Raw genomic sequence first — 24,322 nt, 5'->3', positions numbered from 1 at the left:
TCTTTTCTGTCCCTATTTGCATGTGTGTATCGTGTATGCATGTTAATGTGGGCGCGCCAAATATCCATAGGCGTTAACTGTATTCGAGTTTTAAGTTTAAGGTTTAATAAATTTCATTTTTTCTTCTTTAAACCTAGGAAAATCCTGGTGTGCACATTTCTTTGCCTTATAATTAGAAAGCTGTGAACAAGGATTCACAAAGGGAAAGCTCAAAACACAGTGTGTTTAAAATTAAACCCGGTTACAATAAGACCAGGTAAAGACAGCAAAAAACCCCTAGACACATTTCGCACCTGGTCGTAACAGTCTGCAGAAGAGAGGCAAGCATGAGGTCAGAGTAAAAATCGACACTAGAGTAAGTGCTAAAATTCTGTCCATCTGTTCACTGAAGGACATGTACTTAAAGAAATGGGAATCTATGGTAAGACCCACCACGGCTAAGCTGACTGCCTATAACGGTTCTCCAATCAAGTGCATTGGAATAATAACCTTACAGTGCAGCTTTGGGTGCTCTGACTGGATACCACAAATGTTTTATATTGTAGACACAACTGGACGAGCTGTTGCGGGACTTCCAGTATGCCATGATTTACGCATCACCACAATACCTGAAGTCAGTACCGCATTGAAAAGTACAAAAGGTTGCAACACAGAGTGCGTTGCATCAGTTAGAGACCTGAAATGACTTTATCAGACAGGTTTGATACAATTGGTGATTTCAAGGGAGATGCTATATTGCACTTGAGGGAGGATGCAGTTCCTACTGTCATGCACCAAGGAAGTGCAGTGTGCACATTCAAGAGAAGCTTAAAGTGGAGCTGGATGAGATGGAGCGCAATGGAGTCATCCGCTGAGTGAACCAACATTCCGATTGGTGCAGCCCCATTACCTGCGTGCTGAAGGAAGATGGCAATCTCAGAATTTGCTTAGACCACTGAATTTAGCCCTCAAGAAATGCCCGCATAAAATCCCACCCCGGAGAAGCTGAACCCTAAGTTTACTGGTGCTAAGTGTTTTTCAAAGCTTGACGCAAAGCATGGCTACTGGTTTGTCCACTTAGCCAAGAAGTCCCAGCTACTCATAACTAATAGAATGCCATTTGGGAGATACTGTTTCAGACAGTTACCATTTGGTCTGTGCATCAGCCAGCACATTTTCCAAAAATACATGGGTAGGATAACAGAATATTCCCAGGCTGTATCTGAATAGCTGACGATATTGCAGTGCCGGGGTGGATCAAGGCACAGCATGACTGAAACTTGCATTTGCTAATGCTGGCTGCTCGTCGTGAGGGCCTAGTGTTTAATAGCAAGAAGTGCCAGGTCAGAGTTGGGCACATTAACTACTTTTGGTCGATATATTCTGCCACAGAAATACGCCCAGAACCAGATAAGATCAAAGATGTCAGAGCCATGCTAACTCCTCAGGACTGGGAAGACCTACAATGCTGTCTAGGGCTGTTCAAATTTTTGTCCACGTACATACCCAATTTTGCTGAGCGAGCAGCACCGCTTAGGGAATTACTGAGTAAAGATACATCTCACATGTGGCAAGAAGATCACCAGCAGGTGTTTGAGTCCTTGAAGTTAGCTTTGCCAAGTCAAGACAGCGTGCTATAGTATTACGACCCGACCAAAGAGAACACGCTCGAGGTCGACGCGTCCCAGGAGGGATTAGGTGCCTGCATTATGCAAGAAGGGAAGCCAATTGCCTTTGAAGCGAAGAATTTGTCACAAACCCAATCCAATTTCTCTAACATCTAGCGTGAAACCTCAGCTCTGGTTTTTGGTATCTTTACGTTTCGCAGCTACTTGTTTGGAAAACATTGTACCCTGGAGACTGACCAAAAGCCACTTGATGCGCATATGGCGCAAACTGCTCATGACTGCTCCTCTGCGAATGCAGAGACTTTTGGTGAAACTCCAGAGCTATGATTATGATGTCCGATTGAAACCTGGCAGCAAAATGGTCACATTGGACACCCTGAGCAAGTTGCCTAACCTGAATAAAGATGCAGATGTCTTGCTAGATTTACATGTCCATGGTGTGGATACTACGACTGAGGATATCCTGAAGATAGACCTTATGAGTTTTGGACCACACAAATGTGAGCAACTAAGGGATGAGATGACACTTGACCCTATTCTATCCTTGTTGTGGAAGGTGACTGTGGAGGGATGGCCTGGCACCATACAGGAAGTAACCGAACGTCTACACTGTTTCCAGCACTCTCGAGATGAGCTCAGTATATCACAAAGGGAAACAAGTCCTGATACCTGAAGCTCTGCATTCTGATATTCTAACCCAACTGCATAAAGGTTATTTAAGAATAGAACGTACCAGGCACCTTGCCAAAGAGAAGGTTTATTGGCCAGGAATCAACAGTGATGTTGAGACGATGGTGAAATCCTGTGAGGCATGTTAAAAGTTGTCAGCCAAATCAACAGAGAGAACCCTTGATTCCGCATGAAACACCTTCACATCCATGGGCAAAGATCGGCACAAATTTATTTCACGTTCGAGGTGATGATTTCCTTCTTGTTATGAATTATTTCACCAAGTTTCTGATCTTTAGGCAGCTATGAGATACATCAAATGCAGTAGTTGCTGATATGGTCAGTGCTCTGTTCAGCCTATTAAGTTTTCCATAGTAAAAGATATACTTCTTTCTAAACAAGGGAAGATGAAGGCATCGCATGACAGGCAAGTAGAACAAGAATTAGCTTGATTGCAAGTAGGGCAGAAAGTCAGAGCTCTCGATCTTGTGTCGGGAACTTGGTATCCTGCAGAAGGTGCGAAGATATGCGACCAGCTGAGATGGTACAAGATCCAGATACCCAATGCTGTGATTCTCAGATGAAACCAAAGTCAACTCAGGCAGCTGTATGACAACACTACATATGACAATCCTGTGCATCGCGAACATGTTCAAAGACAAAGTCTGAAGATGAATGTACAGAGGCTATGACCACAGAGGAAGAACATGTTAACCAGACTTCCGAGTCACCAAAGTCTCAGAGGAGTTGTCAAAATGAGCTCAACTCTGGGAAGAGGATTATGATAACAAGATCAGGATGAAAAAGCAAACCTCCTCTACGTTTTAGAGTGTTAAGCTTGCTTACTTGTAAAAAAACATTTTGTTTGTATAGTTAGTCCAAACTGCGACATTATTGTATATTGTACATATGTTTTTATCTTTGGAAAAAGGGGTATGTTGTGGGACCACCTGAAGAGGTTGTAAGTGAAGGTCACCAGAGGAAGTGATGTCACATCACACATGACCAGGGAGTAGCGGGTGTAGCCTGACAGAGTAAGTGTGGATTGGTGCGGCTCCTGTAGTAGCTGTATATATATCTGTTCTTGTTTAAGTGATATTAACAACTCAGGTATTCTTTGGATATTACTTGGAGTCCTGTGAATCTTACAGTAGTTCACATACCAAAGGAATAACTAATATTACAGCGGGCAGGGTGAAGATCTCCCCTATAGCATCAGAGGGAAAAGTTCACTATCCACAAACTATTGCACATAGAGATGAGTTTCTCTTTGTTGAGGATAGGCTGAAAACTATTATTTTAAGAAAGTCAGGATTAGCTTGTTGAGCCAGAAGGAAACTCTTCTGCTCTTCCTAGTCTAGAAGCAGTTCTGTAAAAGCACTTATCTCATGGATCCAGCCCTTCCTACCTCCTTTTACCTGTTAGGTTTCCTGAGGCTCTGCACAGAGGACACTCTCCAACATGTTGAGTGGCACTACCACTATGTGAAAGGGATAGATTCAGAACAGACCTAGCAGCTCTAAATTGAGCATCCATGAGGCACTGGGGGCCAGCAGCAGCAGCAGCAGCAGAACTGTATTCAACCACAATCTGTAACCTCATGGCCTGGCATATCCATCACTCCATCATTACCATCAAGTCAGGAGACCAACCCTGGTTCAATGAAGAGTGTAGGGCAGCATGCCAGGAGCAGCATCAGGAATACCTAAAAATGAGGTACCAACTAGGTGAAGCTATAACACAGGACTACATGCATGCTAAACAGCAGAAGCAGCATGTTATACAGAAAGCTAAGTGATCCCATGAATTAGGTCAAAGTTCTTCAGTTCTGGCACATCCAGTTGTGAATGGTGGTGGGCATTTAAACAATTAACTAGAGGACAAGGTTCCATGAACAGCCCCATCCTCAATAATGGCGAAGCCCAGCACATCAGTGCAAAATATAAGGCTGAAGCGTTTGTAACCATCATTAACCAGAAGTGCTTAGTGGATGATCCAATCAGTCTCTTCCTGAGGTCCCCTCCATCAGAAGCCAGTCTTCAGCCAATTTAATTCACTCCTCAATATCAAGCAACAGCTGAGTGCACTGGATACAGCAAAAGCTCTGGGCTCAACAATATGCCGGCTGCAGCGCTGAAGACTAGCTGTGCCTCTAGCCAAGTTGTTCCCGTACAGGTACAACACTGTCATCTATCTGAGAATGTGGAAAATTGCCCAGGTCCGCAAAAAGCAGGACAAATCCAACCGGGCCAATTACCACCCCATCAGTCTGCTCTCAATCATGAGCAAAGTGATGGAAGATGTCATGAATAACCTGCTCACCGATGCTCAGTTTGGGTTCTGACAGAACCACTCAACTCCAGGTCTCATTGCAGCCTTGGTCCAAACTTGGGCAGAACAGCTGAACTCCCAAAGTGAGATGAGAGTGACTGCCCTTGATATCAAGGCAGCATTTGACTGAGTGTGGCATAGCCCTAGCAAAAGTGGTCAGTGGGATTCAGGGCAATGACTCTCTACTGGCTGGATTCATATTTAGGACAAAAGAAGATGCTTGTACTTGTTGGAAGCTAATCATTTCATCCCCAGGACATCGCTGCAGGAATTTCTAAGGGTGGTGTCCTAGGCTCAACCATCTTCAGCTGCTTCATCAATGACATTTCCTTCCTCATTAGGTCAGAAGTGGGTATATTTGCTGATGATTGCACAGTCTTCAGTTCCATTTACAACTGCACAGATAATGAAGCAGTTCATGCCCACATGCAACAAGACCTGAACAACATTCAGCCTTGGCCTGATAAATAGCAAGTAACATTCACACTGCACAAGTGCCAGGCAATGACCTGCTCCAACAAAAATGGGTCTAACCACCTCTTCTTGACATTCAATGCCATTACCATCATTGAATACCCTACCGTCAATATCCTGGGGGTCACCATTGACCAGACATTTGACTGGACCAGCCACATAAACACAAGAGCATGTCAGAAGCAGGGTTTTCTGTTGGGAGAGATTCACTATCTCACTCCCTAAAGCCTTTTCACCCTCTACAAGGCACAAATCAGGAGAGAGAAGAAATACTCTCCACTTGTGTGGTCAAGGAAGCTTGACACCATGCAATACAAAGCAGTCTGCTTGACTGCCACTCCATTCACCATCTTAAACTCTCACTCCCTTCACTACAGGTGCACTGTGGCTGCAGTGTGTATCATCCACAAGCTACACTGCAGCAAATTGCCAACGCTTCTTTGACTGCATCTTCTAAACCCACAACCCTTACCATCTAGAAGGACAAGGGCAGCAGGTACATGGGAAAACCACCTCCTCTAAGTCACACACCATGCTGATTTGGAAACATATCACCGTTCCTTCATTGTCACTGAGGCAAAATTCTGGAACTCCCTACTCAACAGTACTGTGGGAGTACCTGTGGGAGACTGCAGTAGTTCAAGAAGGTGATTTGTCACCATCTCTTAAGGGCAATTAGGAATGGGCAATAAATGCTGCTCACATCCCATTAACAAATAAATAGAAAGCCAAGGAAACCCATCTGTCAGCAGTTAAAAATAGAAATCATCTTAAAATAGAGGCATTTGGAAGATTTCAATGACTGACCTGCCTCCTGAAAGTGAATTGGTCGCCAACCCCTTGTCCAGCCTCCATTGAAGCCAGATGCAGTGGATTCAAAGCATCTTCAGTTTGGATTTTCACTTCCCATCCCACCCCTTTTTGGGGGTTACCCCCTTTGTGTTAATATGTTCTTCTTTATTTATGTTGCAATCCATCCTAAAACAAGCAGTCCAAGGTAACAATTTCTGCATGCACCAAAGAAATTTGCTCTCAGGTTTACTAAACTAAAATCAATTGCATATTCCTTTCACTAAAGTAAGCTATATTGCCCACTGGAATAAAGACAATGGCAGTGTGGGGACAGTGTGGGAGGTGGATTTTGAAGACTACTATCCTGTGTAAATGACTCCAAAAGTGATGGAAAATGACTTACCATACCGTTTCTGAGGTTGCCCTGGCCATCATAATCTTTCCCAGGCCTACTGTTGGGCAGCTGGAGTACATGCCTAAGTCAAGTATATTCAAATTATTCTATGATGGATACGGGAGACCTTTTGCCATTTAAGGACAATACTGTGCAGTGTATGTGCGGCATGCTCTGCCCAGCATCAATTACCAGTCCATTCAGAGAGGAGTCAAAAGAAGAGTTTTGCTATTCTTTTGAGAGTTTGGGAGGAGCAGCAGGACTACTTTAGGATCCACAAAAGCAGCCTTTGCTGCTCCGGGTCTCCCGTCCCAGGATGGAAGCCCTCTCTCATGGGCCTACCTCCTTCCGATATCCAATGAGTTATCTTTAAAGGAATCACTGTAGGCCACTGAAGATCACGTAAGGTTTCATTTTTCTTTTTTACCTATCTTTATGAGAAGCCAGGAGCTGCAGAATATGGCACATTAAACAATGCAGCATTTACTCAGTGTTGCATTGAAGTGTCAGTCAAAATTATGTACTCAAGTTCAGAGTGCAGCTTGAACCCACACTTACTGACTCAGAGGCAAGAGTAGCATTTTAACAAGGGAAAAGAAATCTCAAGTCTTTTCCAAATTCTGAAAGTAATGCAATTCAACACATGCAAAATGTTCAGACTTCAAAAAGTTTTTTTTTAGTTGAACCAGCTGGCCTGGCTCAGGCTGAGTTTGGCTGGATGGAGGGTGGCCAAACCAAACCTGATTCAAAATGTCCTCTGGCTTGGTTATCACTAACTGGGGAGCACTTTCATTTATTGGCAGCGCAGTTTTGATAGGTTAGAGCAAAATAAAAGAGGAAATCTAAGGTTTCTATTTGTATTCTACAATCTCATGTATACAAAAGAGTTATGGCCTATTTATCTATCCCTAGGCAGTTGTAAGAATGAGGTCATCTCCAATCCAAATGGCAAACCTCTGGCTTACTTCTACAATGAAGGATGCAGTGGCTCTATATATATATATTGGCAAGGGTTTCACCAGTTCAAATAACACATTGTCTTAAAAAGACTAGAATTCTCCTTTAAATTGTTTTATTTTCCCATGGTTCCTTTTTCAATATGTGCATTTATTCACTGGATAAAAAATTTGCACTTCATTGTAAATGAAACCTGTCATACCATGTTCAAATGAGGCACATGTTCAATTCTAATTTGAATTTGTTGTTAGATAGTTGCAAAGTAAGAAAAGAAAATTATTTATTTTTTTCTGTCCTGGTAAATGCTAAAGAAGTGTTGAGCTATATCTTTCGTTGAGGATGCCTGGCATTATATCAGGAGAGCTGCTGTTTACTTTCTGTCTGTTGGCTAAAAGTATGGATCTCTCATTATGACACTTTTGGATTAGATGCTCTGTATTCTGCTTCCAGATTTGGTCATGGCCCATAGTGAAGATGATCAGTCAAAACTGCAAGATACCAGTGGACTTACCTTGACAGGATCTGCTATCAGAAGCTGGTGTGAATCCCATCTCGCAGTCACATCGGTATCCTCCGGGAGTGTTGAGGCACTGGCCATTTTCACACAGATTAACATTCTCTGCACACTCATCCACATCTGTAAATAAAAGTGAATAAAATAGTATTTCTATTAACTCACAATACATCAATTTCGTATTATTTCCAAATATTCTTGAGAGAGAGCATTTTCCAATGACTTAGCCATACCCTTGCCTAGAGGTGATTGGTACAATTAGAATAACTTTTCCTCTTGAGAAATAACTCTGTTTCAGTCTAATTATTTTCATAAACAATCATGTAGCATGAGTGCATGGGACTTTGCCAGTTTTATATTGGACATCATCACTCATACAAGCAACAGATGGCAGACCTCAGAAATCAATCTTTATTCAACATGAGCTTTGGCAAAATGCTCACTATGATAGAATGAACTGCTGTTCTATCAGGAATTTGTGGTTAACTGGCATGGAATTTGTGGTACACAACTGCTGAATTGCAAATGGCACTGTTGCCAGCAAGATCCATAGATAGTGATGGCCTCATTGTAGATTCATGTTCTGCCATCTAGAACTGCTGCCACCACAACACCCTAGAGACTGGCTCACACTATGACATGACATCACAACATGCCTGGAGACCAATTTACCTATTTTCTAATGTTGATCAGCAGACCAACTAGCTTATATTCCAATTTCCTTCAAGACTGAAAATTCAGCTTTGGTAAGTTACTATGTGCATGCAGCAACTGCACCACTATCACCCCGCCCACCCAAGTTTCAGACAAAATCACTGCTCAAGAAGGTATAATTCTTGATTGGCAACACTGCAGCCAGGTATGAGGGTGAGTAAGGCAGTAACATTTAATACACAGTAGCCACTGTCCACTATACTACAATTACCAGTGCACCAGCAGATAGGAACTAAGGGGGCTAGATTGTGGATGCCCAAATTTCTGTTTGGGGATTGCAGTGTACGATTACCATGCACCCGTTCAGAATGATGCAGGCAGCTCACAATCATCATGTTGCCTAATTATTTCCAGGATTACGGTGTGCTGCTGAGTGGCTGCATCCCTCAGCAGGGTGCCCAAGTTCATGCAAAACTAACACAACTTGAAGCCAGCCTGCACTGCTTAAAGTCAGAATGCGCTGCTTAAAGACAAGGTGCATTCTGGCTGCAGTAAGAAGTGAAAATACCCGGATAAGATTTCAAGACTTTCGGCAAGAACGGAAATGAAGAAACAGGAAGGAGAAGTGCCCCCAGGTTTTTTGATCCTGTGTTGGAGTCATTGGTGCAGGAGATCCACTGGAGAATAGAGGCTGTCTTCTGTCAGAGAGCCAGGATGCCCGCCCGACAAGTGCTTAGAAGGCATTGGGAACACTGGCATCGACGGCCTGGATAAACTGCTGCACAAAGTTTAATGACCTCACATGACTGGCTAAGGTCAGTGAGTGCATCCTTACATGCCAAATCCTACCAATTGCACCACCAGCCTCACACACTGCTCCATTCACCACAACTCCTTCACTTGCCAATAGCAAACCCCAACAACCATGACCGAAACCTCACATTCGTATGCTTCACCTCACCCTCACACTCATAACACTGCTGGAAGAAGCAACTCATATCTAAAACCTTTGGAGCTGAGAATGTTTAAGACTGGGCATTAATTAGAGCGGTGAGGTCAAAAATGGCAGGTTATGCATCAAATCAGTATTAGATGATGATTGACATCCCAATCTACCTAATTTGCATACATCTGCCACATGCATGTGACAACACGATGATCAGCGTAGGCCATGTCGGATGTGATTGGGAGCGGTGCAGACTCCGTGGGCAGGATTTTCCTTCCGGGCATTGGAAACGGATGTCAGGATTGTTTCCAGGTTCTGATCCCGCCTCTGGGGGTGTGGGGGTGGGGGGTGGGGGGAAAGTAGCAACAGCCCCTGATTTTCACAGGAGGGTGGGTGGGCCAGCCAATTAGTGGCTGCGGTGGCAGGAACGGAGGTGGATCTGAAAGAGAGCGAGCCCAATTTAAACCCACCATTGCGGTCATTATTGTAGCTGCTGTTTCACAGATTTATTTGCTGAATTAAACATACAGCAGGAAAGGCAGAGGTCTGGAACCCGGGGCAGGGCTGCCCTTCGGTATGCAGATGCTGACATGTAGGTCCTCCTTGAGGCAGTGAGGGAGAGGAGAGAAGCACTCTTCCTGGAGGGTGGCAGGAGGAGGCCCTCTCCCAGACCAAGCAGGCCTGGATCAAGGTCGCTGAGACAGTGAGCAGAGAGTGGTCCACAGGAACTGGGTCCAGTGGAGGAAGAGGTTCAATGACCTTATTTGCTCCTGCAAGGTGAACGTAATGCCGCATCCTCAGGACACTCCAGTTGAGGAGCCTGAGGCCGCATGCTGTTCCAGAACATGGGAGAAGTGTGTGCACAGGCCACTTACTGACCCTTCAGAATGTCTCAGAGACATAGTGCTGCTGAGGAGTTTCCAGTACTGAGACATGCAGCTTCTTGCGCATTTGAGCCATTGACAATTACCATATAGGCCAGCAGTGCCATATCTCTTTTTTGTCTTTGCAGGACAGATGGACATATAATGCCTGGAAGAGGGCCAATGCAGGAGGAGCGGTTCCCTTCCTGCATGTCATCACCACAATGGAAGAGGGAATTGTGGAGATCGACAGGGTTGTTCATGTAGAGCAAGTCAGGAAAGCGAGTTGGGGATTCCTGGTGGAGTGGGTGAATAGAGACTGCAATGCTTACATTAATGGAGTGCATTGAACTCCAGCCCAACCGACAGCATGCCAAAGACTGTGCTGCTCATCGACATGAGATTTTAACTCAGTTTCTCTTTCCACAGATGCTGCCAGACCTGCTGTGTATTTCCAGCACTTTCTTTTTATTTCAGATTTCCAACATCTGCAGTATTTTGCTGTTAACTTATAGTATCTTCTTGTGTCTCCCACAGGTGCTGACATCATGGCAATAAGACTGATTCTTTGACCATCAATGGGTCAAGCACACCTTCCACAAGCACAGAAACAGTCACTTCGGTGGGTCCTTGCATGCGATTAGATACTGTGGCAGTGGGTGATGAGCACGTCACAAGTGTAGAGGAGGTGACGGAGACAGAGGCAGTTGTGGGTAGACCCCTCAGAGGATGGAGGACAGACACAGCCCTGCTAAGCTGGGTACAGATGCAGGACCTCGAGAATCACAGGAAAGGCAGCTCTACTTAGATCAGCAGCAACAGATGTGCTCCCACATGTTGGAGTTCCCTGTGGCACTGCACAGTCATGGGCGAAGAAGAGAAGTCTGTCCAACTCATGTGCGTCACCATGGCTCAGGGCTTTGAGCGCACGAGCTCCTCTATTGAGAGAGTGGCCAACCTCATGGAGAGCCATATGCGGGAGCACTTGGAGAACATGCAGGGACTGCACACTGATGTACAGAGGATGCATGCCACAATATGTAGCATGGACCAGTCAGCCGTGCTGACGGTGCAGGTTTGTTTGGAGGAGATGCCAGTTGCACCCCAGCTGGTGCTCCCCTCAGCCATCCAGAGTGCCATCCAGGCTGAGGCTGTCACCGAAAAGGATGAGGGTGCCATCCCTCATGGAGCCCCATCATCAGCGGTCATCTTAGCCCATCTGACGTGGGAGCTTCTGTGCATCAGGGCCCAGTGACAGAGGCTCCCCTGCAATGACACTGGTGCAGCAGTCTCTTGAGTTGCCCCCACTGGCACCTCCATGACGCAGGCAACCGCCATGTGCATCTCAGCCACAAGCTGAGACAAGTAAGCAGACTGCCTTCACCTTATCCGATGTCACAAGGGGAACACTGCGTAGAGGTGGCTGAGAGCAGAGGCCACTGCATTGGGCAGAGCACTGAGTGGGTCACTGGGGTGCTATGACATGTAACAGTGCAATTTTTGTCTTTTTGAGTATCATATAAATATTGACAAGTGAAGCCAGACGTGTGAGCTTCCTTTTATTATGGCAGGACAAGAAATGGGATGAAGTGATGAAGCGGAGCAAGGGTCTTTGAATGGTGATAGTGAAACCTCTGGGCAGATGTGCATCCTTCACTGGTGATAAGGCTGCACTTCAAATGGACATGTTCTCACAGGCAGCTCAAAGTAAGTTTCATACCGTGCTGTTAGAGGGGCTTAGCTGAAACCAGCCTGAATCAGATGATCCCTGATGTTAACGGTCTCCAAATGAGACCTTGAGCTCCACGCTGGTGCTGGCCACCTCCATATGCAGCCGGACCACCTCTGGGTTCTGCCTTTTCCTCCTCCTCCTCCTCCACTTCCTGCTTCTCCTCTTCCTCCGAGAGCTGTGTCCATCCAGTATTTCAGCCTTTTCAAGATCCACACTTCTCTGGAGTGCCATGTTATGGAAAGCACAGCAGATCATCACAAGACATGAGACCCTTGTAGGAGCGTACAGCAGGGCGACACCTGACCGGTCCAGGCACTGGAACCACATATTCAGAAGCCCGATGGTCTGCTCAATGGTTGTCCTAGTGAGCAAATGGCTTTGATTGTAATGCCTTTGTGCATCCATGTCGGGTTCTAGTTGAGGGGTGAGTAGCCATCTCTTCAAGGGATATGCCTTGTCCTCTTGAATCCATCCACGGAGTTTGGAGGGAGGAATGAAGAGCTGCTGCAGCCTGAAGTTACAGAGGATTAAGAAGTCATGGAAGCTGCCAGGAAAATGAGTGCACACATGCAGGAAGCCCTTGTTCTGGTCACAGATCAGCAGAACGTTGAGGGAGCGGAAGCCCTTCCTGTTGATGAATCTCACTGGGAACTTATTGGGTGCCTTGATGGCCACATGGGTGCATTCAATGATGCCCTGCACCTGGGGAATCCAGCAGTGGTGGCGAAACCCACTGTGCTCTGTCCCTGCAAAACATCTGTTTGAAATTGATTGTACTGCCCAGTTCTTGCAAATAGGGCATCAGTGACCTGCGAGATGCAGTGATGTGCAACCGTTTGCAAGATGCCACTAAGGTCCACAATAGATCCTTGCAAGAAGCCAGAGGTAAAGAAGTTCAAGGCCACAGTGATTTTGATGGTTACTTGCAGGGCAAGGCTAGCAAGGTGTGAGGTCTTCTGCGACAAGGGCACAAATCTCTGTGACGATCTGCCTGAAGAGTTGCAGTCTCCTCTGGCACTGATTCTCAGTCATCTCAGATAGCTCTGTCTTCGGTAGGAAATCCTATGCCGAGGGTATGGCCTCCATTACCTTCCTTCTGCTCGTTCCTCTCCCCTGCCCTCCTGATGCCGAGGCTCTGCCCTTCCTGTGGAGGATGTTGCTCCTCATTGCCACTGGACCTGAAATCTGTGAGTTGCGTATTCTGCCTATTGGCAGCTGCTGCCTTCTGTGTGCTCTGGTTGCCTCCCAATTGTGTTTGGAAGCCTTGACCCCTCTGCTTATGCCCCCTCAATTCCAGCAGGTTGACAACCCCCTGCATTGCCTGAGTGCTTACTGACCACTCTCCCCAAAACCTTCGCTGAGACAATGGCACCCAGGTGCCAATGGCTGAGTCCCCCTCTGTGCCATTCTTCCTTTCATGGGGCCCACCTAATTCCCTAGGCCGTCCATGACTGGCTCCCTGATGTGTCTCCACCTCCATGCACCTAATCGGCCCCAGACCCATTGTGGAGCCCATGCTCCCCTGCCAAAATTTGAACATGGCTCTCAGCAAACTCTTAATGAGCTCTTCAGTTATCTTAATTACCGTTATTCATGGATCATGTTTCTCCCTTGCACACCTCCATTCCTGACCCCAGTGAGACCTAAAAAATCCTGCCCCATTTCTCACCTGAACTGGTACCCGTCGGACCAAAACTACCAGTTCTATGGAGCAGAATTTTGTGCCTAAGAGTATGTTATTCTGGGTCTAAAGGGCTGTTACTCAGCCATCAATTTGTAAAATTACTGTAACTTGGGCTCTTTTGAAGTGCTCGTGACCAATATCCTCACAGGGAGTCCACTAGTGTGTTGGGGAGGGCTCAAACTAAAATGGCAGGGGCCTGGGCACCAGCATATAGAAGTAGAAAAGAGGAATAAGGTGCATAATGTGAGAGTGTTAGACAGTACTAGAGAAGGGATTAGTTCCGTATTAGATGGGAGTAGACTGAGAAGGACTGTGAGGTATGTAAAGACAGGATTACAATGCATGTGTGCAAATGCACAAAGTATGGTGAATCAGGTTGGTGAACTAGAAGCACAAATAGCAGTATGGCAATATGATGTACTATCAATACCGGAAATGTGGCTTAAAAATGTTGAGGACTGGGCGCTTAATTTACAAGGGTATAAAGTGTTCAGAAAAGATAGAGAAGGAAAAAAGGGAGGTGGGGTGTCAGAACTGATTACGGAAGACATCATAGTGTTGGAAAGGGAGAAGGACCTTGAATCCATTTGGTTAGAGCTGAGAAGCAAAAAGGGTATGATCACATTACTAGGGGTATTCTATAGGCCTCCAAATAGTGAGAGAAATAGAAGAACAAACCTGCAAGAAAATCACAGAGGTGTACAAGAACTATAGAGTGGTGATACTGGGGGATTTAGTTACCCAATTACCAACTGGGGCAATTCAAAGTAAACAGTAAGGAAGAGGAGGAATTTCTGAAATGTGTTTAGGAGATCTTCCTTGATCAGTATGTTCTCAGCCCAACTAGAAAAGAGACATTGCTGGATCTGGTGCTGGGAAATGAGGTGCGCCAAGTGGGCCAAGTGTCTGTCGGGCAGCACTTGAGTAAGAGTGATCATTGTATCATACGGTTTACACTCGTAATGCAGAAAATCACAGAACGAAATAAGATAGAACGTCTAGATTGGAAGACGACTAATTTTAATGTGATTAGAAGGGATCTAGCCAGGGTAAAATGGAACCAAAGACTGACAGGAAGAGCTGTATTGGAACAATGGGTTATCTTTAAGGAAGAGATGCTGCAGATACCGGCTAGGAACATTCCAACAAGTGCGAAAGGTGAAGAAACCAAAAACAGGGCTCCTAGGATGACAAGGGGGATAGAGATTATGATGAAACAAATAAAGGTGTATGATGCACATCAGGTGAATTCTTCAAGTGAGAGCCAGGCCACATACAATAATTTGAGAGGGGAAGTGAAGAGGAAAATAAGACTGGCAAAGAGAAAATATGAAAATAAAATGGAAATCAATATAAAAGGGAACCCAAACATCTTCTAACAGCATGTAACTAGTGAGTGGGTAGTAAGAGATAGAGTGGGGCCTATTAGGGACAAAGAGGGTAATATATGCTTATAGGTGCAGGGCAAGGCTAACATACTTAATGAGTACTTTGTATCTGTGTTCACTAAAGAAGTGGAATCTGAAAAAATATCAGTAGAAGCAGAGAGAGTAAAGGCAATGGATAGGGTGAAAATTGAGTGGGGAGGTACTAAAAAGGCTGGCTATGATTAGGGTAGATAAGTTACCTGGGCCAGATGGCTTGCATCCCAGGTTGCTAAAGGAAGTGGGGATGGAGATAGTGGAAGGTTTGCCATAATCTTGCAATCTTTCCTAGGTACGGGGGAGGTGCCAGAGGATTGGAGAGTGGCAAAATGTGACACCCCTATTCAGGAAAGGGTGTAAGGACAGACCTAGCAACTACAGGTCAGGTAGTTCAACATCAGTGGTGGGTAAGGCTTTAGAAACAATAAATAGGGAAGAAACCAACTGACACTTCAAGAGGTTTGAGTTAATTAAGGATAGCCAGGATGGATTTGTAAAAGGAAATCATGCTTGATGAATCTAATTAATTTTTTTGATGAAGTAGCAGGGCAGGTTGATGAAGGGAATGTGGTGGATGTTGTTTGTATGGATTTTAAGAAAGCATTTGATACGGTATTGCATGAAAGGCTGGTGAACAAAATTGAGGCTCATGGATTAAGGAGGGTCTGTGTCCAATAGGATTTTTAAAAAAATTGGCTTAAGGGCAGAAAACAGCAAGTCGCAGGAACTGGTTGTTTTTCAGACTGGAGGATGGTAGATAGTGGTGTTCCCCAAGGGTCAGTGCTGGGACCACTGCTTCTTTTGCTGTATATACATGACTTGGATCTTGGAATACAGAGTAGAATCTCAAAAATTGCCGATGACACCAAACATGGAGGTGTGGCAAATAGTGAGGATGATATGAACTGCTTGCAACAGGACATAGATAAGCTAACGGAACGGGCAGACAGGTGGCAGATGGAATTTAATACTGACACGGGTGAGATGATGCATTTTGGCAGAAGGAATAGGAAGAGGCAATATATACTTAATGGCATAGTTCCAAAGAGTGTGCAGGAACAGAGGGGCCTGGGGGTGCATGTGCATTGATCTTTGAAGGTGGCAGAACATAGAGAGTGGTTAGAAAAGCATATGGGATCTTGGTCTTCTTAATTGGAGGCATAAAGTACAAAACCAGGGAACTCATGCTGAACCTTTATAAAGCTCTGGTTTGACCCAAACTGGAGTATTGCATCCAGTTCTGGTCACCACATTTCAGGAAGGATGTGGAGGTCCTTAGGAGGATGCAGAGGGAATTCACCAGAATGGTTCTAGGGATGGAGAATTTCATTTACAAGGTTAGATTGGAAAGGCTGTGTTTGTTCTCCTTAGAACAAAGGAGATTGTGGGGAGATCTAATAGAAGTGTATAAGTTTATGACAGGCTTAGATAAGTTAGGCAAGGAAAAACTTTTCCCATTGCACAGATTGAAGGTTTTGGGCAAGGGATGCAGAGGGAATATGAGGAACAACTTTTTTACACAGCGGACAAGGGTGGTGGAAGCTGAGACAATCAATGACATCAAGAGGAGGTTGGATGGCCACTTGAAGGAAACAGACTTGCAGGAGTATGGGAATCGAGCGGGAGAGTGGGACTGACTGAATAGCTTCATGGAGAATTGGCATGGGCCCGAAGGGCCAAATGGCCTCTTTCTGTGCTGTAAGTGACTCTATATGATACTGAGATATAGGAATTAGTAGAGATAACTAATTTCAACTAGAGAAAAAGTAGAGGAACTACAATTGGTTTCAGTGATGCTAGGGACGGATTTTATTCCAGTGATGGGGGTCCTGGTGGCGAGCCAAAAGGCGAGAGGAGAACCCATCTCGGGTCTCTGTTGGACCCCCATTGCAATTTAATGGTGAGCAGCCAATTAACTGCCTGGTTGATGAGTGTGGCCAGCGGGGCTACCCTTGGGAGCCATGGATTACCCCCAAATGAGGGACATCCCCAACTCCGCTAGGAGGCCACCAGGTCTCACCTGGCAGCATCTCCATGCAGTGGCAGGCCCCTCTGTCCTCCACAAAATTGGAGTGGAGGCCGGAAGAGGCTCTTAAGTGGCTAATAATTGGCCACTTAAGGGCTTCAATTGGCCTGGGGTGGGAAGGCCATCCTCGGCCTGGCCAAAATTGTAGGGGGCCTGAACAAGGTTGGGAATGGCATCCCTTGGCATTTCGTTTGCATGCACCACCACCACGCCCCCCCACTGCCCATCCCCCCCCCCCCACCCCCACCCCCCAACCTTGGCCACCTCCGTTTTTCTGTCTCCAGGGGCAGAATAAAATCTTGCCCCTAGACTAGGGAGAGGGTAAAAGTTCAGTTGGCCGGCTTCCTGTACATGATTGCTATTCTTACTGGAAGTCTGCATTGTGGTGTTGGGTGAGGGCAGGATCTGGATCAACTATGATACCTCTCATGGGGCAACAACCTGCCAGTACTAGCTATCTCAGTTCTCATCAGAAATCTGACCAATTGGGTGAAGTACTGGAAGGCTGTGGTGCCTGTGGAGTTACATCCCAACATGGGTCATGACTTTTAGGAACAGAGAAAAATAGAAGGAAAACTCTCATCAATTGAAAACTGTAGAGGGGTTGTGTGGTATCTACACAGGTATCTACACATTATGCTGCTGTCCTTTAAACTGGTGAAATTTGAGATACATTAAACTGTGTATTTTTTGGTTTCTATTTATGGCCACATTTTTATACATTAGGAAGAGCTTCAATTTAATTTCTTTCCCATACCTGCACATGTAAAACCATCCCCACTGAAGCCTTCAGAGCATAGGCAGCGATATGATCCAGGTGTGTTCATACATTTGGCATTGAGATTACAATGATGTGTTTCATTAATGCACTCATCAAGGTCTACGAATTAAAAAAAAAAGTATTATCATTGTTGAATGAAATACACAACAGCATTCTATGTCACTTTCTTCCTTAGCACCATTGTAAAACTTGAGCTATAAATTCATTTTGGAGGCAGTACTTTAGCATCAGGAACAGAAAATGTAATTAGTGCACAGCAAGACAAGCAGCATCCTATGTCATGATTGTATTGGGGTAGTGAATAGCTGGCAATGCCTGAGTTATGATGTGGTCTATAAACCATACTCTGGATGCCCATAAATTTGCTATGTTTTAAGAACATGGGTGAGATGTACAGTCAAGGAGCATATTTCCAATATGTGCTCCCAGCATCTGAAGCTCTGTACTCAGAATACTAAAGACAAAAAAATCATCCAATTGTTTCAAACTGCACAATTGAAATGGTACCAACTGTAAACTGTCCAGATTTGCAGAGAGCGCAATAAACAAAGGGTTAGCAAAAGTATTTAATTGATTAGTCAACTGGACGGACACATGCAAATTAAATTTAATACCTAAACAAGTAGACTGTTGCTGGAGGGAATAGAGGTAACTCCACACCACTGTTCACCAAAAGCTTGTTTAGGAGTTTCGGTGAACAGAGAAAACTCTGCTATAACTTATTAAAGCTGTGTCTCCCAGGGCACATTGCACTCAAGCCAAAGCCAATCCCACAGGAATGCAAGAAAACTTAACATTGTAATTCTGAATGTGTGCCAGTGTGTGTGGTTCTTCTATGCTGCTCCAAATCATGCAGTGTGCTTTGATTTTGTTCTGAGATTACATAGAAACCTTTAATCTGCTTTATTTTGTCAATCTATCAATTACATTGCATTAACCACCACCCCCTCCCCCAAACACTTTGCTCTTTTGAAAAAAGAATTCCTGGGATTTGGGCAACTATTAACCTCCGAAGGTGTAGCATGATATGAATTAAAGTTATTGAGTTGCCAATATTTCACAATATTGTTTCATCCTTGGGGCAGGTTCTACATTGCAGCACCTGACATTGAAACTCATTCGGAAATATGCATTTTAATGATTACTGATTTGGATTTTATTCTATGTGCTCGACGTAACTTCACCACAGAATCTTGAGCAAACAAAATACAAGGCAAGTTACTTTTCTTGTTAAATAGTAATAGAGTTGACAATGAGAATTATCACATGAGTACCTGCCCACATAGCCATAAGTGTGGTTAAAAATTAAACCTAGTTATTATAAAGTTGCTGTGTCTGGTCACAGGGGAGGAGTTTATAATTCAGATCCAGAACTTTGCAAATGCTGATCCGATCACAAAGGTCTACAGGGTAAAAACAAATCCTCGAAGCTAGCTGTTATGAAAAGAGTTTCAAAGGAATGAAGCTTTTATCTATTCAGATGAGAGTTCTGTGGTTTCAGTAATTCAACTCATTTTGTGGTAGTGTAGAAACTGAGCCAGAAATTACTTTTTTTCAAAGCAGCAGTGGTGGCAGTTACAAATGGTAGTGGAAAGCAGTTTTCTGCAACAGCCAATATTGAGTCATAATTTTCCATGTAGCACTGGGGTCATGTGCTCCAGAATTCCATTGGTAATTACTCTCAGGTCTCCCCATTACAAATTAGACTTTTTTTTTTTACTTTGGATTTAGACTACTAGTCCCTCAAACTCAGTGAGATCATGCCACTACTTCCTAATATTATAAAACCTGATGCGAAAAAAACTTTCTACTTATGTCTCCCTATCTCTGTAACCTCCTCCAGCTCTACAGCCCTCCAATCACTCTTCATTCTTCCAACTCTGGACTCTTGTGTATCATCCAATCCCTCTGCTCCACCAATGGTGGATGTACCATCAGCTGTCTAGGCCCTGAGTGCTGAATTTCCTCCTTGAACCTCCCTGTCTATCCACCTCTCTCTCCTGTTATAAGGTCCTCCTTAAAACGTATCTTTTTAAACAAACTTTTAAATAGCGTCTTCTAATATCACCTTAAGTTTCTGTGACAATTTTTATCTAATTGTGCTCCTGTGAAGTGCCTTGGGATATTTTTCTACATTACTGGTAAATAAATGCAACTTGTTTTTTATAATACTAATATGCAACTCTTCCCACTATCAGAATACTGCAAAATACACTGTGCTGAAAACTGCTTGTACTGTTGGAAAAACAAACCACTAAGTAAGTACGATACTGTAATTTTCAGCAAAAGAAGCAGTTTGCAGCACAAAGTTATACAAAAATATAAATGCAAATACAACATATTGCAACAGCCATTGCAACATCTGACTGTAATTTCTGCCATATAGCATTTATCTATTTGGAGTACACACTTGCATGCAATGCATATTTTGTCTTATAAAAACATTGCTATTTGAAGTTAATCCAGTGTAGGCTTCAGCTTTATAAACATATCCGTCCATAATCACTCGGCCATGAAGCACTCACCAACACATAAGGTGCCATCACCCACCCATCCCTCATGGCAGCTGCACTGGAAGCTTCCAGGAATATTGACACATGAAGCGTGCATATCACAGTTGTGGGCCCCGATTTCACACTCATCAATGTCTGAAAGGATAAAAGCAAGGTAGTCACAGAAGATACATTTTGGAATTAACATTGATTTAGGACAATATAACCTTTTAGATAAAGCCACCAGGGCCAAAACAATGAAAGAACTGTGCCATTGATTTACAATTTGTAGGATTAAGTGCTTAATACAAATTATTTAGCTAACTCTATGCTACTCTTTAGTGAAGCCGATGTCATCATCCAGTGATACCTTGTTGGCATTTCACACAATAGAAAGGTGAGATTTCTTTGTGATTGTGAACAACTTTATGAGTATTTTGCAGTATAATTTCCTGTCTGAATCACTATAACTTTATCTTATTGGATATTTGGACAGTGTATAGGGTTTGTGAATCTAGTGCAGTAGCCAACTTTTTCTCTGATACTGTATAGAGAAGGAACATCTTCCTTGATTACACAAAAGCCATTCACTTAGAATCATTGAATCATAGAATGGTTACACCACCGAAGGAGACCATTAGGTCCTTTGTGTCCATGCCAGCTCTCTGCAAAAGCAACTCAGCTAGTCCCACTCACTCACCCTTCCCCTGTAGCCCTGTAAATTTTCTCTCTTCAGGTAATTATCCAATTCCCTTTTGAAAGCCATGATTGAATCTGTCTCCATTACACTCTCAGGCAGTACATTCCAAATTCTAACCACATGTTGTACACTAAAGTTTTTTCCTCATATTGCCTTTGCGTCTTTTGCCATTCCCCTTAAATCAGTATCCTCTGGTTCTTGACCCTTCTGCCAATGGGGTCAGTTTCTCTCTATCTACTTTGTCCAGACCCTTCATCATTTTGAACATCTCTATCAAATCTTCTCTCAACCTTTTCTTCGCTAAAGAGAACAGCCCCAGCTTCTCTAATCTATCCATGTAACTAAAGTCCCTCAGCCCTGGAACCATTCTTACAAATTGTTTCTGCACCCTCTCCAATGTTTTCACATCCTTCCTGAAGTGTGGTGCCCAGAATTGGACATAATACTTCAGCTGAGGCTGAACCAGTGTTTTATAAAAGTTCAGCATAACTTCCTTGCTTTTGTACTCTGTGCCTCTATTTATAAAGTCCAGGATCCCGTTAGCATTATTAACCACTTTCTCAACCTATCCTGCCACCTTTAACGATTTGTGCACATATACACCCCCCCCCCACCCCGCCCCACCCCATGTATCTCTGCTCCCTTTAGAATGGTATCTTTTATTTTGTATTGCTTCTCCTCATTCTTCATACCAAAATGTACCACTTCACACTTTTCTGCATTAAATTTCATCTGCTGCATGTCTGCCCATACCACCAGCCTGTCTATATCCTCTTGAAGTCTATCACTATCCTCCTCACAGTTCATACTTCCAAGTTTTGTATCATCAGCATATTTTGAAATTGTGCCCTGCACACCCAAGTCTAGGTCATCAATATATATCAAAAAAAAGCAGTGGTCCTAGTACCAACCCCTGGGGAACATTCCTCCAGTCTGAAAAACAACTGTTCACCACTACTCGCTGTTTCTTGTCACTCAGCCAACTTTGTATCCATGCTGTCATTGTCCCTTTTACTTGATAGACTTTGACTTTGCTGACAAGCCTATTATGTGGCATGTTATCAAACGCCTCTTGTACCAGTGAAAGATATATATAATTTCATTACTTTTCTACAACATGATCTTCCTTTCATCTTTGATCTCTCCACAGCAACCTGATCTGAGAGGTTAAGAAGGGTAACCTGCTCCCAAAATTCCTCTCTGCTAGTGATGCTTTGTAATTAGCCATTGAAAATTAAATGAAAGCAGCCCTTCAATTTTCCTTCTCACTATTTGAATTGCTTGCGGACTCTTCACAATATCATAGTTGAAATCAGGAAGTCACCCTTTTGAGAATCACAGGCTCAAACTCAAATCCTACCCAATCCATGGTGTGCTACCTCTTCTCATAAGAACATAAGAAATAGGAAAAGGAATAGGCCATTCGGCCCTCTGAGCCTGAATAAGATCTTCTACCTCAACTCCATCTTCCTGCATTTCTTCATATCCCTTAATTTCCTTAGTATCCAAAAATCTATTGATCTCTGTCTTAAATATACCCTATGAATGAGCATCCACAGCTCTCTGGTGTACAGAATTCCAAAGATTCACAATGCTTTGAATGAAGAAATTTCTCCTTATCTCAGTCCTAAATGGCTGACTCCTTATTCTGAAACTGTGGCTGGGATTTTTCCCTTAGCGGACGGGAGCCATCCACCGACTGAAAAGTCAGTGGTAAACCCGCCTCCACCTGGCCTGGGGATCAAATCCACATTTTGCGGTTCCCCGGCCTCTAATTGGTCTAAGACAGGACTTCCACCTGCTTGAGGCAGGATGTCCTGCCTAATGGAGCTGCCGGCCAATCAGTGGGTCGGCAGCTCTTAGTCCCAGCAGCATCACTGGGAGCAGTGGGCACTGTTGGGACTGCAACTCAGCCACTGCAAAGAAGATGTCGGAGAGCCCGGAATGAAGGTAGGTTTTTGGTTCCTTGCCGGTGGTGATCGGTCGGGCCCCGGCAAGCCAAGGCTAGTTGATTGGGGGGAGTGGTGTGTTGGGTGTTGGGGGTGGTTGGGGCAGCAAGGGCAGCCCTCCATCAGGCACAGGGAGCCTGATGAGGGCCCCCACACCCAGGCTGTCACAGAGCTGCCTGCTTTTGCCAGGTGGCTTCTTTTGGGCCCAGGCCGCCCGACCATCCACGGGCAAAATCCCTGTGGCGGCGGACGGAGGTCCTTAAGTGGCCTCGTAAGAGTTTTGATTGGCCTGGGGTGGGCAGGTCATTTTTCGCCTCTGCTGTCCTGCATAAAGTGGCAGCGGAGGCGGGAGCGGGTTGGTAAGGGCCTCCCGTTCCATTTTATGCCCCCTCCACCCTTGCCACCTTTCTGCTCTTTGTGGTGGGGGGGGGGGGGGGCGTAAAATTATGGCCCGTGATCCCCGAGTTCATAACTCCCCAATCAGATGAAATCTCATTCTAGCATCTACCCTATCAAGCCCATTAAGAATTTTATATGTTTCAATTAAATCACCTCTCATTCTTACAAATGCTAGGGAATATAGGCCAAGTCTACTTAATCTTTCCTCATAGGACAATTCCCTCATCCCAGGAATCTAGTTAACCTTTGTTGCACTCCCTCGAAGGCTAGTACATCCTTCCTTTGGAAAGTAGATCAAAACCATACACTGAAACAAAAGCAAAATACTGCAGATGCTGGAAATCTGAAATAAAAACAAAAAGTGTTGGAAATATTCAGCAGGTCTGGCAGCATCTGTGGAGAGAGAAGCAAAGTTAACGCTTCAGGTCTGTGACCTTTCATCAGAACTGGGAAAGGTTAAAAAAGAATGAGGTTTTAAGCAAGTGAAGGGGAGGGGGCTGGGGGAGAGAACAAAGGGGAAGGTGTTTGCTAGGGTAGAGGGCAGGAGACATTAAATAACAAAACTGTCCTGGGACAAAGACAAAGAGTGTGTTAATGCTTGTGGTGAAAGACGAAGCATTAGTCCAGAGAGACTGTTAATAGCGGAATAATGAGTAGCTCTGACTACTTGAAAAGCAGGTACATGGTTAAAAAATAAAATATAAAAAAAAAGGCCAGTCATGCTCTGAAGTTATTGAACTCAATGTTCAGTCCGCAAGGCTGTAGAGTGCCTAATTGAAAGATCAGGTGCTGCTCCTCGAGCTTGCTTTGATGTTCACTGGAACACTGGAGCAGGTGAAAGACAGAAATGTTGGCATGAAAGCAGGGGAGAGCTTTGAAATGGCAAGCAACCGGAGGCTCGGGGTCATGCTTTCGGACCGAACGGAGGTGCTCT

The 24,322-nt window shown here is 44.4% G+C and overlaps 1 protein-coding gene across 1 annotated transcript in view; it reads right to left on the bottom strand.

The window, feature by feature from the left end:
* LOC137369253 (fibrillin-2-like) overlaps positions 1–24,322 on the bottom strand; it is a 496,406-nt gene that overhangs the window by 154,559 nt on the left and 317,525 nt on the right. The window contains exons 32-34 of the mRNA XM_068030179.1: positions 20,374–20,496; positions 17,825–17,947; positions 7,736–7,861 (exon numbers count right to left, since the gene is read on the bottom strand). Coding sequence (XP_067886280.1) covers positions 7,736–7,861; positions 17,825–17,947; positions 20,374–20,496 — 372 coding nt within the window. The remainder of the gene's footprint in view (positions 1–7,735; positions 7,862–17,824; positions 17,948–20,373; positions 20,497–24,322) is intronic.

This window comes from Heterodontus francisci, chromosome 4 (genome assembly GCF_036365525.1).
Source record: "Heterodontus francisci isolate sHetFra1 chromosome 4, sHetFra1.hap1, whole genome shotgun sequence".
In the NCBI taxonomy this organism is placed as follows: Eukaryota; Metazoa; Chordata; class Chondrichthyes; order Heterodontiformes; family Heterodontidae; genus Heterodontus; species Heterodontus francisci.
Note: the sequence above shows the minus strand (reverse complement) of the source record. Positions and strands in the feature narration are given on the sequence as shown.